At 45.1% G+C, this 18,608-nt stretch overlaps 1 protein-coding gene across 8 annotated transcripts in view; it reads left to right on the top strand.

Annotated features, from left to right (window-relative positions):
* ASTN2 (astrotactin 2) overlaps nt 1–13,586 on the top strand; it is a 915,211-nt gene extending 901,625 nt beyond the window's left edge. For 5 of the 8 annotated variants that reach the window (XM_021074494.1, XM_021074505.1, XM_021074522.1 and 2 more), the window contains one exon: nt 12,758–13,582. In XM_021074494.1, coding sequence (XP_020930153.1) covers nt 12,758–12,995 — 238 coding nt within the window. In that variant the 3' untranslated portion in view covers nt 12,996–13,582. Of the gene's footprint in view, nt 1–941; nt 3,754–12,757 lie in introns of those variants that run through there. The other 3 variants (XM_021074502.1, XM_021074486.1, XM_021074507.1) reach the window with 2 other exon arrangements.

Raw genomic sequence — 18,608 nt, 5'->3', positions numbered from 1 at the left:
GAGGAACTGAAAGAATTTCTGTGTACTTGGAGCAAAGTGTGTGACCACAGGAGCAGTAAGAGATAAGAAAAGAGAGGTCAACAGGGGCCAGTTCCGAATGCCCTTTAAGTAGGGTTAAAGAGTTTGGATTATCTCTTGAGGGCAGTGGGAAGCTTTTCAAGTGTTTTTCACAGGGGAGAGAGATTATCAGATCTTCAAGGGAAAAAGATCCCTCCAACTGCAGTTAGAAGCCTGGACTGGAGGAGTCAAGACCGGAGGGATGGAGGGAGGGAGGTGGGGTGGCTCCAGAGGCCGCTGTGTCACTAATCCAGGAGAGCACGCACAGGCTCTGGGCGGGAGTAGTATCAGTGGCACTGGAGACAGTTGCACGAGTTCTTGAAATACTTGGTGAGCACCCTGCTCTGCTTTACATAGCTTTACAATCACCCCATGGACTAGATAAAGTAGGGTATCCTCCACATTTTATGGATGAAAAGGAATCAGAGGTGTCAGGGGATCACACAAGCTGCCCAGAGGTGCACAGAGTTTGCTCTGGAGTCTGGTTCTGCCCTGAGCTTTCACCCTGAGCCCTTAGAACACTTGCAATAACCTCCAAGAATCTGAGGTCCTTGAGGGTTGAGATGAGAGCTTGGTTGAAGACCAAAAGGGATCTTTCCTTGGGATGGGCCTTATCTATCCTGTTGGGTCCTGGATTGTAACTTTCTCCCTGCTACATGAAAGGAATGTTCTTGAGATAAAAGCTAAAAGAGAGCAGACAGGCAGAAGCACAGAGCCCCAGATGAAAGCCCCCGGTGCCACGTTGAGTCATTCCACTGCCTTCTTGCCCATGGGTGGGGACAGGACTTTCGCTTCACTAGGCTTTCCCTTAGGGCTCAGGAAGTTTGGGTGGAAGCTAAACAAGAGCTTCACTCTATAATCTGGGATCCTTTATGACCTTCCAGGACATAAACCTTCTAAAAAGGCATTCTGGCCACCCAGAGAGGTAGAACAACCCACTCAGTAATGAACTGTGATAACCTGCTCACCTCCAGCCAACTAGTCACCAGCCACTGTCCACCAACCTCTACCTGTCATGCAACTTCCTTCTCCTCTGGGTCTTTCCAGTCTCTAGAGAGAATACAAGATTTATCTGATGTCCCATTCTGGCATCAGCAGGAATCAAGGCAGCTGCATCCTAATCCATCCTGGCACTGGCAATAAACTCACTGTGCAACCTTGGGCTCTGGCCCTCTCTGGTCCTCAGTCTGTTCATCGATAAAATTTAGTAATACTTGTTTTCAGCAGTGAAAATTTGTTTTCTGAATAAATCTTACGAAGAACCCCTGGTCTTAGCTAGAATGCCACTTCCTTAGAGAGTCCTCTAAAATGTCTACCCATACACTATCATACCCTCATATTTTAATTTTCTGTGTCATATCTGCTAGTTTTGGTGTCCTATATTGCTTGGGTGTCCCTCTTCCCCATTATGATATCTGTTGATGTATACCTAGTGATCTTTTGTGTCCTCTTCACTCTTGTCAGTAGGTGCTAAGCCATCCCTTGCTTACTGAATAATTGCATAATGGGATGAGTAGATGGGTGGACCAGATTACTGCAGAGTTGTTCTGGTGGAAGCTAGAGTGGGTGGTCTGGAGCACCCCCTTTCTGAGTCTCCTCTTCAACTCCCTGGTCTAATCCCAAGGGTCCCTGCAGTCTACCTGAGCTATCAAGGATCTATAGATCACAATTGGAAACAACTGCATTCCACAAACTCCAAGGTTTTTCTAGCTTAAAAAATAGTATTAAAAAAATGCATCATCCTTGCAAATATTAAGAGACTTGAGGAGACCCTCACTTCATTAATTTACTGATTCATTGATTCATTTAATGTGTCTACTATGTGCCAGGCCCTGTGCTGTGGGCTGGAAACATATGGATGAAGGAGACAGTTCTTGCCTTTACAGGCTCAGCATCTGGCAAGAAAAAGACTGGTCATCAGGCAGTGGCAGTAAAATATGTCATGAGAACATGCTATAAAAAGAGAATGGGAAGTATATTTTAGGACAGTGCTTATCAAACTTTAATATACAGGAGAATGATCTGGGGCCTTACAATTCAAATCAACTCAGTAGTCTGGGATGGACTTGAGATTCTGCATTTCTAACAAGGTCTCAGGTGATGCCAATGTTGCTAGTTTAAAAAGCATACTCTTGCGTGACAAGGTTCCAAAGGCAGCTGTAGGTGAAGCTACTCCAGAGCTGAAGGAAGAATTCCTGGAGAAGAAGGTAAACTGATGCTTTATGGCATACTCACAGCATAGAGTCCTTCAGGTGGAAGAAGAAGAGAGTTCTCTTAGAAGGAAGCACCAGAGAAAAGGTGAGAGAGGGTGGAATAAGAGAAGGACAAATCTCCTTGGGGAAGAGAGTTTAGGGTGAGAAGAAAAAGAAAAAGCTGAAGAGTTCAGCAGAGGTCAGATCATGATGGCTCTTACAAGCCCTGTTCACGCGTTGTTCTTTCTTCCAAAAGCTGGGTGAAGGTTTTGAACAGAGAACCAGGGTGAGTAAATGTACCATGCGTCTCAAGGGTGAGCAAGTGTGCGGACATCAGAGTGTAAAGGAAAGAGAACAAGGCACTGCCTTGGAACTAGGAGTCTTGGTTTCAAGCCCAAGCCTTGCCACCCACTTGCTATGTAACCTTGGACATGTTTCAGCTCCATTCTCAGCCTCATTTGCAGCATAAAAGGGCTGGACTCCAAAGAACCTAAAAGCTTTGAGGCTGAGGGACCAGCAAGCCCTGAAGGTCATGGAGAACAGAGAAGAGACACCATGAGTATCCTTTCACCTACAGCCCAGCACGGCTTATTTCTCGGGAACCTAGGTGGCTGGAGTAATAAGAACTTTTACCAAAAGCACACTGAGGGCTGATGTCATGGAATGAGCTCTGTTTGGATTTTGTTGCCCCATAATCACCAAACCCAAAAATGTTCTCTACTCCTCCGTGGCTCTGTGGTCACATACCCCCATAAAACTTAGTGACAAAAGGGCGACTCTTACTGCTACCTAATAAATCAATCAGGCCAATGTCCTTTAGAGCCCAGTTCCCATGGCAACCACAGATGACAGCAAACAGCTGCTCAGAGAAGACCTGCTAACACCCAGCTGTCCCAGCCATGCATGTCTCCTATTAGGAGACTTGAAAAACCATGCTTATAGGTGGCCAGGGACCAGAATTTGCTCCAGTCAGAATATCTTTGACCACTCTTGAGCCTCTCAATCCTCTGTTAATGTTTGACTTAAATGACAGAGTTGGGAGAAGAGAGCAAGCACTTGAAGAGATGTTGTTTCACTGGAATTGATATATCTACATCAGAAATGGTGTTAGCCCCTCTTGCTTCTGTGGTAGACATTGCTGAAAGATTGCAAAAATCATCCAAGGCTTGGTGCATCCTGGGATCTTTCTCAGTGTAGCCAGACAATGAAATTTTTCCCATCTGAAAAGGATTAGCATGTGCCATGAACTGCTGCTGCTTTGTTCTTAGTGGAAATAGTCAAGCCTGGGATGTCACTGCAGATTCTTCAGTCCAAGATTAGGTTAGCTCTTTCCCTGGATATCTTGAATTCACTCTCTCAGGATTTCTAGAACATTAGGAACAAGAGCAAACTTAGGCTTCTTGAGGCATATTCCTTTCATCTCAGATGCACTGTGTGTGTGTGTGTGTGTGTGTGTGTGTCTGTCTGTCTGTCTGTCTTTTTGTCTTTTTAGGGATGCACCCACAGCATATGGAGGTTCCCAGGCTAGGGGTCTAACTGAAGATGCAGCTGTGACCTACACCGCAGTTCATGGCAACACCAGATCCTTAACCCACTGAGCAAGGCCAAGGATCAAACCCGCAACCTCGTGGTTCCCAGTCAGATTTATTTTTTCTGGGACACAATAGGAACTCCTCAGATGTACTTTTAATTTTTTTCCACATATTTTGACATTTCTGAAATTAGGATGGCTTGTACACAATAGATGTACATGTCAGGTCTTGTATTCTTTCTTTTTCTGAAAGGCTATCATTAAATTAGGGGCATCTCTTATAACTGATGATTTCTTCGCATGTATGCATACAAACGAGACACACTATGACTTTGAACAAATGTCCCATAGGACGTTCTCCCCACTGATAACATAGCAACATAGAGAGTTATCTTGAAGTTTCTGTCAGTTCCAAACTGAAATAGCTTTGGGTTCATTGAGACTAAGTCATTATTACCATCAGTTTAGGCATGAATTCTTGGGAATGTCTCATGGTTTCTTAGGAGAAAATGAGTAGGAGACAAAGCCAAATGTAAATATTGTCACAGCAATGCTGGATCCTTAACCCACTGAGCAACCTGTATCCTTATGGATGCTAGTCAGATTTGTTTCCACTGAGCCATGATGGGAACTTCCACAAATCATATTCCAAACCTGATGCTGAGTAAATATATTCAGATGGTGGTACCTGAGATTTTGGTTTTCTGTTTAGTGTAGCTGGTCTTGAGGCTAAATTTGATATGGATTTACTCTAAAATTAACCCCAGTGAACCCACTGGGAAGCCATAAAACCGTGGCTTCATTGCACACATGCATCGCACCAGCTTTAAAATATATGTGTATGTGTGCATGCTTCAAAATGGAAATGACTCTATGTATTTTGTCCTAGAAGTAATTCTTGTTCATTCTGTAACATGCAGATGAGACAGATATATATATCTGTTTATTTATTTATATATAAATAAAGTGGAAAGCAAAAATGTTGCTCCTCTGAACCCTTAATCCTCACCCAAAGATACAGTTGTTAACAGTATGCACATACTTCTCCAGATATAGATATGGATGTGACGAAAATGTGTGTATGGGTAGGTAAACTGATAAGCCTTAGTGATACACATCAACATCTTCAGACCATAGCTCCATTTCCATCAGCTCTGCCATGTTGAACAAATGCATACAGTGTGTTCTATTTCCTGCCTATTTATACATAATAGCACATATACAAATATTTTCCTATGGATGCATCTGCAAATATGTTGTCTTTTTGAAGGGTCCTCTTGTCATGAAATTATATGACTGTCTCACACATTAACTTAGTCCTCTGTTAAAGACCAACTAGATTTCTTCCAACTTCTTTGCTATTTTATATATATATATAATTTTAAAATTCTGTATAAACATTTTGCCCACCTGCCTGATTACCTCCTTAGGTCCGCATGATGCTCATGGGCCATTTCATTCCCTTTATCAGCCTCTGCTAGAGAATGGCTATATCTTGAAAACTAAGGACTAAAAATTATTATTATTATTGTCTTTTTGCCTTTTCTAGGGCTGCTTCCCACGGCATATGGAGGTTTCCAGGGTAGGGGTCTAATTGGAGCTGTAGCCACCGGTCTACACAAGAGCCACAGCAACGCGGGATCTGAGCCATGTCTGTGACCTACACCACAGCTCATGGCAACGCCGGATCTTTAACCCACTGAGCAAGGCCAGGGATCGAACCCACAACCTCATGGTTCCTGGTCAGATTTGTTAACCACTGTGCCACAAAGGGAACTCCAGGACTAAAAATTATTAATCTCTTTTTCTTACACAGTCAGGAGCTAGACCCCAAGTGTCCTATACACCATCCAGGAAGTAGGTGGGAAATGTTAGTTGTGCATCTTTTATGGGCCAAGTCATTTGTCTCTCACTTCATCTCCTAAAAAAATAATTTTGAAGATGAAGCAACAGAAAATCAGTGGAGTTAAGTAAATCATTCAAAGTTACACAGGTAATAAGTGTTAGCGTTCAGGTTCAAAATATTGTTTCCTGACCTCAAACTATTATAATACATTGCATCCCAAGGTATATACATAACTGACAGATGATGTAATACGGATCTCAACAGAGAAATGAAATGCTTCAACCACAAAGAGGAACGTGTGACTCGTGATATCTGGGAAGATCCGGAAGACTTCCTGAAGAGGAAATTTTAGCGTGGCTTTGAAGCATGAATAGAACCTCAGTGAATGCGGTCCTCTCATCTCAGGAACTCGATGCTGTGACAGCTGTCACAGCAGGTTCTCTTGTGAACTACTCATCAGATGGTATTTCTCTGTGAATCAACCCCAAATTCCTCTTAAATTAAACACGAACAAAAGCACCAAAAATCTATTTCAACTCCCACTAACCTTAGATTCTGCTCTCCTCTGAATGTTCATGTCTCTCCCAAATTTGTATATTGCAAAGTGATGTCATTAGATGGAGGGGGGCCTTTAGGAACTGATTAAGTCGTGGAGATGGAGCCCAATGAATAGGATTAGTGCTCTTATAAAAGAGGCCCCATGAATTCCTGTTGTGGCTCAGGGGAAACGTATCTGATTGTATCCGTGAGGATGTAGGTTCGACCCCTGGCCTCACTCGGTGGGTTAAGAATCCGGTGTTGCTGTGAGTTGCGGTGTAGGTCACAGACATGTCTCGGATCTGGCATTGCTATGGCTGTGGCGTAGGCCAGCAGCTGCAGCTCTGATTCAACCCCTAGCCTGCGTACTTCCATATGCCACAGGTAAGGCCCTAAAAAGACAAAAATAAATAAATTAGTAAATAAATAAATGGGCCTCAGAGAGCCTTTGTCCCTTTCGCCACGTGAGGACATGGTACAAAAATGCCATCTACAAACCAGGAAGTGGGGCCTTTGCCAGTCACCACATTGAATCTTCTGGTGTCAAGATCCCACACTTCCCCGACTCCAGGACTCTGAGAATTTTATTCCTGTTGCTTTTATAAGCTACCTAGTCTGTGGGATTTTGTTATAGCAGCCTAACCAGACTAAGACAGACTCTTTTATAAGACAAGGCTTGATTCGCTCACCTCTAGTGAAGGGAAACCCATTGGAGATAGAGAAGGACCCTATCTATATTAAGAGGACTTCATTTCAAGGTTTTTGTTTTTTGTTTTGCATTGAGAAAAAAAAAAATGCCTTCTGTTAGTTTTCCCGTGTTTGTCTCCAATGCTTAGGTGCCTGGCAGCAGAGATCTGAGATGCTGTTCTCACACTCTTTTAACCTTGGCCAAACCACCTGACCAGCCTGAGGGTTATTTTACCACCTAAAGACTGGGACTGAAGTGTGCTCTAGAATTATGATGAGGATTCTACTTAAGATGATGTTGCATAGGTTTCTGGCACATAGTAAGTCCTCAATCCCATGTACTCATTATCATCCCTGACCCTCAGGGTGTTCCTCTCTTGTCTTCAGTTATTAGAACAGCATAGCTTTTTTCCTAAATCCCCCCTTCGTTGGCACACTTGATTCCTGCTTTTAGTCCTTCTGCAGGAGACTTGCTCTTGAGACAACCTTTAGCATCAGGATCTGGCTGTTGTGTACATGTGTCCCCCTTACCAGAAGTGACGGGTTTTCCAGGTGTGGCCTGACAAGAGCAGCATGCATGGAAGTCATTGCTTCTCTTCATCCACTCTCTCTACTTCTAGATCTCGTGTTCCAGGTTTTCACAACCACGTTATGCCCTTGACTCTCATTTAGCTTGAGATCAGCTAACGCAGACACGTTTAAGCTCCACTTGAGAAGGAAGGAGGCCAATGGGAAGGTTTCCTTGCTGCCTCTCCTCTTTTCCTCCATTCCACAGCCCCCTTAGAAAGTGGGTCTCTGTCCCATAACTGTGTCCACAGCAGACTGGGAAATGGTGCTGGGAGAAGAACGGTCAGTCAAAGGGCCTAGGCTCCTGGAAGAAGTGGCATCCGAGGCCAGCCACCAGCTCCTTCACAGGCCATCCCTGTCTAAATCTCACCTGCTGATACAATGAAATATTCATGCGTGCTGTCCCTCCTTCACCTCTGGCTTCGTCTTCCAGCGGGCCTGGGTCCTGTCTCCAGTGAGGAAGACTTCCTTTCCGGTATTTGAGTAAAGTGGTCACTCTGACCGGTGATTTCCCCCTGCAGGCAAAGATTAGGGCCTTTGATTTATGGATCTCTATTGCCTACAATTTATTACCCAGCCTTTGGTCTCTCACTCCCCCTCCTCCTCTCTTAGCCTCTGAGCACCTCCAAGCCTTCTATTCATGGCTCCCCCTCCTGAGTTTCCCTGCCTTTGTTGTCTCAGTGCAAACCAACATGCTAAGGCAATGTACTGTGGAGAAAGGGCAGGGCTCAGTTAGGCAAACTGACATTGGTTTAATGCCTGTTATATGGACATTCCTGTGTTGGATGCCCATCCAGTGATTTCATTCCAGCCTAACAGCAGCCCTACAAAATAAGCATCTCTACCCACACTTTACAGATGAGGAGTCTGAGGCTCATGGAGAAGCAGTGACGTGCCCTAATGGGCTCTGGAGCCTGTGTCCTTTCTATACTGTAATATTCTACTTTGAATCTTGGCCAACATTTACTGCAAACTAAACTAAGCAAATTACCCAGAAGATCTCTTCTTTCCAAAAGCACTGTTATTATTCCCATTTTACTGATGCAGTAACTAATAGTTAGTAGCGTCAAAGAACTTCCCGATGATCCACATAGCTAACTAAGTAATAGAACTGGGATATAGGATTTTCTATCGTGGCTCAGCAGGTTAAGAACCTGACATAGTGTCTGTGAGGATGCAGGTTCATTCCCTAGCCTCTCTCAGTGGGTGAAGGATCTGGCCTTGCCACAAGCTGTGGCATAGGTCACAGATGTGGCTCAGATCCAGTGTTGCTGTGGCAGTGGCGTGGGTCAGCAACTGCAGCTCTGATTCAACCCTTAGTCCTGGGAGCTTCCATATGCCACAGGCATGCCCTTAAAAAGAAAGAACTGGGATTTGAATCTGGAATTCCAGAGCCAAATATTTCATCTTGGCTCTCTATACACTTCGGACAATTACCTTTGTTATTAACTTACGTTGCTCCTTTAGGTAAATTATTTTCTCATTTCAAAGCTTAGTTTCCCCATCCATACAAAGGATTGAGTTCCAAGATTCTGTCTTTGAAAATGGCTGGGCCTTGGGAAACAAAGCATTTGGTCATGTTGGACGGCTTGTTCTTCCCAACCCCATCTGGTATTTTGGCTTATTTTTGTGACTGTCTAGATCAGACAGTGACTCTCCATCGCCCTCCCAAGTACAATACTTGACCATGGCTCAGAAGCATCTAGATCTCTACCAACCTGACTGGTCTCTCACCACTTCTCTGTACTAACCATTTCAAAACACTGCTGCTTTATGCTCTCTTCAGTCAGACTTTGGATGGGCTATTTCCTCCGTCTTGTCTTCCATCTTCCTGAAAGTTTTGTTTCATCAGTGACATAACATCTGTAGATCAGATGTTATATCCCCTGGGAAAATGTCTCTGAGCCCCGCCCCCAATTAATTACTGGGTGTCCACTTCATATATTCCAATAGCACCCAGCATATTCTACAACCTAGAACTCTGCCCCTAAATCAGAGGCTATTATTACGTCTGTCTGTCTCTTGCCACCAACTTACATAAGTGCTCAAAGCTTAAACCAATACACAAATACTGATGATGGTGGTGGTAGTGATACTTTCTGACATGTATCAGGGGCTTACTATGTGCCAAACACTTTTTTCTAAGAGTTTTACATGTATTAACTTATTTAATCCTCACTTCAACTCTATGAGGTGGGCAAATGTTAATCCCTTATTGTAAATAAGGAAAGAATGAGTGTTTTTTTTAAAGCAAGATAAAAAGCAAACCAGCATCTGTTGGTACAATGGCAAGAACCATGGAACACCTTGGGTGGGTGGGGCGTCTTTTGTCAGTACCTGGTTTCCTGCTGCTACTCTTGCCCTCCCTCAGTTCATTTCTCCTCAGGGCAGCCAGAAGTGTAGTTTGTCTCTGAAAGAATCTGTTTCTTTGTTGCTTAAAACTCTCGAATAACTCCGCACTTACCCTCCAGACAGTAGTCACAGATACCTTTTATTGAGGGCTTGTTATAAATTGCTCAATAACTTTTGATTTTTAAAACAATCTTTGTGGTGGATACAGTAATCATTCCCCTTTTAAGGGTAAGGAAACTGGTTAAACAATTTCCTCAATTTCTCAGAGCTAGTAAGTGGCCACGGTGGGGTTTGAACCTGAGTATTCAGGCTCTAGAGACTGTGCTGTGCACCATTACTCTGTACAACCAAGGCCCAGTCCCTGGGCTGCTCCAGTGGCCCGGCTCCTGCCACTTCTCCAATTTCCCACTGCAAGCCAACTTGTACACTGAATCTCACCATGAACGCCCAGAACTTCTGCTCTATCCCTTCTCCCTATGCCTTTACCTTCACCTCTTATTATGCCTTCATCCTCTTCTTTACCCGGACCCTACTCATTCATGAGGCTGAGCACAAGTTCCCCTTCTCCAGGAAGCCTTCTTGGATTTCCCAATCCTACCTCGGCACTGTCCTCTCCTTCCCACTGCTCCCACACCTCTCTGTATCGTTGCTTTTGCCACCTGTGTTGCAGTTTTCCATGTATCTGTCTTTCCTACTGACTCGAGAGCTCTGCCATATAGCAAATGCTCAGTAGAGGAACAACCAGTGACGTTATCTCCTTTAACTTCACCAGCACCCTGTTTATCAAGGGAGGAAATGGGTAAAGTTCCCAAAGTCACAGAGCTGTTAAGAAACAGAGCAAGCACTGGCATGGGGGAGCAGAGAGTCAGCTCCTCAGGCTCCTCCTGGGAGGTGCCTGCCAGAGGTGAGGGAACCACGGGTCGAGTGGCAACCTGGGTGTGATTATGAAGCTGTGAATTCTTGGCACCTCAGGAAATATTCCACCCAAGTGGTGAACTATACAAAGAGGACTTTTTGAAAGGCACCTCATAAATTGCACCCACAAAACCTACACTCATAAGACCAGCCCTTTAACTGCCGCCACTCAGGTGCCTAACACGGTCTCCCATTGGTGGGGTCTGCTGTCGTAAAATGCCCTCCCTCTGGGGTCTCCCAAGGGCACAGAGAGGACAGCAGGAGAGAGCCTCTCCTGCAGCTCCCCCAGCATTTCCAGACAGCTTAAGGATCCTGAGCTGGAGAGAAGAGTGGATCCCATGTAGATGCCACACCTGGACAGCAAAGCCAACTATGCTGTGACCCAGGAAAAGGATGTTCATTTTCCTTGCTAAGCCTCGTTTCCACATATTTAATGAGCTTAGATCCAACTAAGCCATCAGTTTTCGAATGGGGGGATTCTGGAGACAATTTTAATGTCATGCCCAGGGCTGCTGATGCTATGATACCTTGTAGGCAGAGGCCGGGGATGCTGCTGCATTTTCTGCAAGACTGTCCCCACAGCAAAGTGTTATCCAGCCCACATGTCAACAGTGCCCTTGTTGAGAAATGAAGTGGTCTCAAAGATACTTGCTTTAATTTTCGATGCGGTTGTCAGGTCTGCTCAAGCATCCTCTATCTCATGTTGTATAAAAAGCTCCAAATAAATCCCAAAAGATGGTCACCACAGTACGGGGTGATTCATGCTGGGACATGTTCAGAGTGACCTTGACCCTGGGGCATTGTACATTTCCTACAATAGAAGCTATTATTTATTGGGACGCTTACCAGGTGTCAGCCTCTGGGCACCCCTCTTAGTTAATCCCACAACCACCTTATGAAGGGAAGGTCACCATCACTATTTTAAGAGAGATGAAAAGTGAGAGAAGTTCTGATTTGGGGATATAGATATAAAGGGGGGAGGGAGTGGGATGGACTTGGGAGTTGGAGTTACTAGATGTACACTATTACATTTAGAATGGATGAGCCATGAGGTCCTGCTGTACAGTACAGGGAGCATAATGGATGATAATATTGAGAAGCTTTGCTGTACAGAAAGAATCATCACAACACTGCAAATCAACTATACTTTAGTTTAAAAAGTAAATTAAAAAAATAAAGGCTTTTGGAGTTCCTGTCGTGGTGCAGCAGAAACAAATCCGACTATGAACCATGAGGTTGTGGGTTCAATCCCTGGCCTCGATCAGCAGGTTAAGGATCTGGCATTGCCGTGAGCTGTGGTGTTGGTCACAGACAAGGCTCAGATCCCGTGTTGCTGTGGCTGTGGCATAGGCCAGCAGCTGTAGCTCCAATTGGACTTCTAGCCTGGGAACCTCAATATGCCACAGGTGCAGCCCTAAAAAAATAAATAAAGACTTTTGATAATATAAAAGCACAGAGGGCAAGGCCTTCTTCTGACTGTGAGAAAAGAGTATGAGAGAATGAGAAATGTAAGAAAGCAGACAGAGAGGGACTTGGTGGATGTTCAGGCCAAATCCACCTGCCCACCTCTAGTGGTCAGCTTGATGTTTGACCTTGGCCAAGCAATGCCATTTCTCTCAAGCTTGGGCTCCATACCTATTGAATATGCGTGGAAAGAGCAAACTTTCAGGGCTCTTCTGAAGATTAAACACAATTTTTTAAATGTGTTGAAAGTACTTCCCCAGTGTCTAACACATTGTATCAATACATTTTAGTTATTATGCAAGAGTTATCATAATTTCCACTTGGTCAGAGTCCTAAGCCCCTATCTTATAACTCTTGTATCTTAGAAATGACATTGTTAGGTTAAAGGTTACACCTCCCTTTTGCTTTTCACTCATTACACAGTTGAAGAAGTCAAGTTCCAAGGTAATTTTTGAACAGGTGCACGAAAGGCCACATTCAGGTCGGGCATGGTGGGGAAATTGTTGGGACAGGAAGTCCTCATCTGTCTGTTGACCTTCACTCGCCACTGCAAAGGCCTCATCCTTGATCTGGGCTTCTTCCTTCATCGCTGTCTCCTCCCTCTTCCAGGAAGGCCCACCTGATCCTGCGGCGGCTGGAGAGGGTGAGCAGCCACTGTTCCAGCCTCCTGCGAAGCGCCCACATTCAGAGCCGCGTGGACACCGTGCCCTACCTTTTCTGCCGCAGCGAGGAGGTCCGGCCTGCGGGTATGGTGTGGTACAGCATCCTCAAGGACACCAAAATCACGTGCGAGGAGAAGATGGTGTCCATGGCCCGCAACACGTATGGGGAGTCCAAGGGCCGGTGAGGGAGGGCGCTACCCTCCGTGAACACAGAGACTCTCCGTGGGAGGGGGAGCAGTGCTCTCGTGGCTCCTGGGGCCTGGGTGGGCTGGGGAATAGCTGAGGATGGGCCTGGCAGATGAGGCTTGCCAGCAAGGCCAAAGCAAACTCTTTCTCTTGTGGATAGCCGACAGAGAACTTTGTAACCACTGGAATTATTCATTTTCCCCATCTTTTATTTTTTCTAAGATGTCATTGACTCGATCAAAGTCTCTCCTTTTTAAACTTTTTCTTATGGATGACGGTCAATCCCGAGGCAGGAGCTTTCAGGTGGAGACCAAGCGGCCTTTCCTCTTCTTCCTTCCTCCTGCCACACTCAGCTTCCCTCCTGCTGTGGACCCCGGGAGGAGACCTATGGAGAGACAACTGGACCTCTTCAGCATCAGGAAGGAGGCCCAGAAGATTGTTGCAGTGAGGAAGCTTGGGTCTTTAGGACTTTTTTTTTCCAGACGTGTTAGAGTTTGCAGGACCCCTGCCTCTTCCTGCTATACCTGTGGGTCCACACAGAGTCCCTGCAGGAATTTCCATGCATTAAAAATTCCTATTGTCTCTCTTTCTGCTTGGGTGGTGTTTCTTACTGATGGGGGAACCTCTGTTTATTCACGCAACAAATATTTATTGATTGTCTGCTACATACCAGGAAGCCCTGGGCATGCCACTACAGACAGAGAGGCTCCCTGTCCTCAGGGAGCATATAGTCCAATGGAAATTATAGAGAAGCAACCAGTTATGTGAGGCTGTGGTAGGGGAAGAACGGAGGTTCCCTGAACTCATTGCTGGGTCATAAGACAAAGTGGAGGGGTTTGGAAATGCTTTCTTGAAATAGTGATGCTTTTGCCCCAGAGATGGGGTAGCGGTGGGATTTGCTCCAGACAGGTCGGACACCATGAACAATATCCCAGAGATAATAGAAACCGTAACTCACTCAAAGACTGAAAGCACTTTCCTTGAGACAAGAGCTGGAAGTAGGAAGAAGTAAGAGGTAAGTCTGGGAGCTAGGCTGAGCCTTGGAAGCCTTGAACAAAACATTGGATGGTGTTTGGAGGAACTGAGAGCCCCTGCAGAACATTATAAGAGGAGTCAACTTGCTCTTTAAGAAAAACCATTCCCTGGAGTTCCTGACGTAGCTTAGTGGTTGACGAACCCGACTAGTATCCATGAGGATGGGGGTTCGATCCTTGGCTTTGCTCAGTGGGTTAAGTATCTGGCCTTGCTGTAAGCTGCGGTGTAGGTCACAGACACAGCTCAGATCCCGTGTCACTGTGGCTGCGTTGTAGGCCAGCAGCTACAGCTCCGATTCGACCCCTAGCCTGGGAACTTCCATAAGTCTCAGATGCGGCCCTTAAAAGACCAAAAAAGAAAAAGTAGAAGGAAAAAAAAAAAAGAAAAAGAAAAGCAGTTCCCACTCCAGAGTGTTGGACCGGAGAAGGCAGAAGAGGATGGCCACTGTCATTTTCCAGAAGAGAGGGCAGTTTGGATCCTGAGGTAATGGGGAAAACTGCCATCACTACCTCTGCTTTTAAATGGCAGTCGCACTGTTTCCACCCTGTTACCTGGGAGGGTAATGAGTAGAAGAGGCTGTGTAAGTCCTTAACTTCCTGGCAGTAGTTCAGAGAAGCTAGCTTGCTCAAGGAGATGGGGTGTAAGTCAGGTTCTCATAATTTCATAACAGGGATGACAGCTATTGAGGAGTGGGGTGGGGGTACTGTGGAAATTCAGAGGGGAATAGTGAATATCAGAAAAATAAAAGAGTTGAAAATAAGCCTACTTTTCAGTCTTAGAGAGTGCTAATGAGACCCACAATCCCTTCCTGATGATCTACATGCTGAGTGTTTTCCCCCCACCCCCAGGCCTCTAATAATCCACACAGAGTAACAAAGCAGGAGATTCTTCCAAACAACTCTTGGTGCCTAAAGATCGGCTCACCTTCCAACAGTCTAAGCTCAAAGGTGCTCTATTTAAGAAGTTTAATTATTATTGGATTTACATTTGTGCACGTGTGTCAGTGGACTTTAGATGAATAAATTTCCACTGCAGTGTGGATGACTCTTCTCCTAAACAGAGTGTATTCACAGAAGAATAAGCATCGTTTCCAATAAGAGGATGACAGCAGTAGTCACCATCCATTGAGTACTTGCCCGTCTTAGTTATGGTAGAACAGACCACCATAGACTAGGTAACTTATAAACAATACAAATTTGTTTTTCACAGTTTCTGGAGGCTGGGAAGTCCAAGATCAAGGCCTCAGCCGATTTGGTGTCCAGTGAGAGCTGGTGAGTTCACCGGCAGCCATCTTCCTGCTGGGTCTTCACGTGGTGGAAAAGGAGAGGAACCCCTCTGGGGTCTCCTTCCTGGGAGCCTGAGTCCCATTGGTGAAGGTTCCATCCTCATGACCTCATCATCTCTTAAAGGCCCCGCCCTTAAATACTGTCACACTGGGGTTTAGGGTCCAACATATGAATTTGGGGAGAACACATCCAGTCTACAGAATTGCCACATGCCATGCCTTGTTCTGAGTTGCTCGTATGTGTACCCCTTCCCGAACCCTAGGTCCTGGGCCTTCACCGAGTCACCCCATTACTATTGCTTTCCATTGTCTTCACACAACCTGAGGAAAAGGTTCAACAGGTGCGTAAAGTTAATTGGCCCCAACATGCTGGGGCTGTGGTCTGGGCCCAAGTAAGTTTGAACCTGAATCTGCCACCATTCAACAACTATTACCCTTAGGTGAGTACTTTGATGTGTGAACCTTAGTGCTCCCATCCACAAAATGGGGTAAATGATAGTCTGTTCCTGTGGGGTTATTGTGAGAATTGAGTTGTGATAACAACTGTAACGCACCCGGCACGATATATAGTAGGGTCTCTTTTTTTCTCTCCTAATAGACAATGTGCATAATGCTATTAATCTTGGAGAGATAACTAGGAAGCTGTCTGCGGAAGGCATAGAGAACTCTGATCAAGAGCAAGAATTAGTGACAAGCAGCCCTGTGAGGTATGTGGATTGTAAATAGCGTTGAAAGTTTAACTCAGGTAGAAGTGACCACACTGGTGGAATTTAGCACACCACACCAATTTAATAGCAAGAGCCCCAGGACCCATGTGCTTTCTCTCTGAGGTTCTCACAGATGGCTGTGGCTTCTGGATAGCTGTCCAGCTTGCCAACATTAGCTGACCCCCTGAGAATATCCACCATCAGGCTGCCCCCAACACATTCTACCACCCAGGCCCCTCTCTGGCCTCAATCTTCTTTTCTTGACAGTGTGGAGTCTGTTGATCTTCTCAGCCCCCATAAGGCCCCCAGGAGTGGGCTTGAGAAGCCCAGTGAGACAGGTGTGTGTATGTGTGTTTGTCTGCGCTTTGCCATCTAGGACAAGGAGGTTAAACCAATATTTGTTAAGATGTTTTGTTGGAAAAAGAAATGGCAAAATTCTTGAGGTGCAAGTGAAGATGCTGGCTCCAGTGCCCTGGCCTCTGCACAGCCAGACTGATTCATGTGTTGCTACCAAAAATGCCAAGAAAGCTCATGCCCCACTATGCTGGCAAAGACAAGGCTTTCCATGTGGTCTCTGCTCCTGAAAAGAGAAATTGTGCCCATGTGGTCTCCACTACTGAATAGAGAAGCTGTATGTACACAGAGGTGTGGGTTAGGGGTGCACAGGTGGTCACCGCTATATGACTCTCATCTTCTGTAGGGTCAAGAAGTGTCTTCTCCAGACCGGTTTCATGATAGACCGTGAATTGCGTAGACAAACGCTGATAACTACCATTTAGGGTTTTCTCATCCTAGCAGTGACTCTGCATACTTACCTCAATTAACCATGTGAAAAATAGCCATGTGCTAATGTGACCACTATTTTTTCAATCAAAGGAAGTGAGGTTTACACATGTTGAATAACCTGCTTCAAATCCTATAGTTAGTAAGCCATGCTATTGAAATACTGAGACCTAAACATGGACAGACTGACTATTTCAGACGAGTGGGTTCCGAGCTTATTATCTCTTAGGGCACATGTGTGTAATGCCCCCCCCCTTCTCCATCTTAAGTCAGAAGATAAGTCCCTCTAACTTCCAACCAATGTTTAAGTACTAATTTCCACGTTCGGGGTACTAAGATGAACAAGACCCAGATCCTGCCCTTAAGGAACTCCCAGAATTTAGCTAACTAAATTTCATGTGATAAAATCAGACCTTTTGGAATCAAGCCAACCTGAGATTAAATATTGGCTGTGCAGTTTACAGTGAGGAAGGGCTGGGCCCTGAGAGAAGTGTATAAAGCAAACTCAACAGGTCTTGCTAATTAAGAGGCTCAGATTAGCTGACATTTACTTAAGCCTCACTTTCTTTTTCTATAAAGGAGATGAATACACTATCTCAAAGTATTGTTGTGGAGATTAAATTAGGTAGTATGTAGAACGCTTTGAAAACAGGGCTGTCAAATAGTTATTACAATGATTTTATTATGTGAGAAAGGATGAGTGAGATTAACTTTACTTCAGGAAGACAGGCATCAGGAAAGACTTCACAGTCAATGGGTGAATAAATTCAGTAAGTAAAGCAGTAGAGAAAGGACATCATTAGCAGAGAGACCAACATAGTTCTGAGAGAGAGTGCCGTGTTTGAGGGATGGTGAGCAAGGGGTGTGGGCTGAGAGATGGAAGGTGTGTTCAGAGAGGCTGGCAGTACAGACCACATTGGCCATTGGAAGACTGAAAGAAGGGATGTGACTGACATAGGCAGGTAAGCATTTTAAAAAGACACTTCTGGTTGCAAAGAAGGAGAATGGAAAGAAGGGAGAGAGCCCACAGCACTAGATTGGGGTGGTGGTGGTGGTGTGTAGGAGAGAGATGAGGCCCTGAGCTAGGGCTATTGCAGTGATGAAGCTGGACCTGAGTGGTATGAAGGAGGTTAACTCAATAGGACTTGCTGACTCAGAGGCCCAGAGACTTGAGTTTTCCCTTTCTTTTTAGTGTCTGAGAGTTAGACTGAGCAGGACATGGGACGTGAAGTAGGTGGTAAGTCCACTTGGGCTGAACAGACAGTGCCTGGATGAAGCAGGATTTGCATCATGCAGATAAGATTATTGGAAAGTGAGAGAGCCAAGGATATCATTTAGCTTTATATGGAAGCCATGCATGGAACTTCATGGAACTGCATCAATGTGTTATGAGTTCCAAATGTCCCATGGCGAGGGACTGTGTAAAGCCAGTGTAAACACGAGGAAGAGTTAAGTACTGAATTTAAGAAGAGTGCTGGATTCTGCATCCTTTTCGTCTCTTCCTCCTCCATCATCATCATCACTATCCTCATCTCTCTTATCATTTAATTGATTGATTGATTACCATATGCCAGGTTCTGTACATGTATAATCCCCAGACTTTTTCATACCCTGTGATATATAAATTATCACTCCATTTTATAAACAAGGAGATTGAACTTCAGAGGATTTAAGATGCTCCTTGGTCTTAGGCAGCCAGTAAGTGGCAGGACAAAAATTTCAATCCAGGTGTCATCTGACCCCAGAATTTTAATGACTCTGTTGCCTCCTAAGGTGGGGAGCTCTGGGTTTGAGTCTTGCCT

Source organism: Sus scrofa, chromosome 1, assembly GCF_000003025.6.
Source record: "Sus scrofa isolate TJ Tabasco breed Duroc chromosome 1, Sscrofa11.1, whole genome shotgun sequence".
Lineage (NCBI taxonomy): Eukaryota > Metazoa > Chordata > Mammalia > Artiodactyla > Suidae > Sus > Sus scrofa.
Note: the sequence above shows the minus strand (reverse complement) of the source record. Positions and strands in the feature narration are given on the sequence as shown.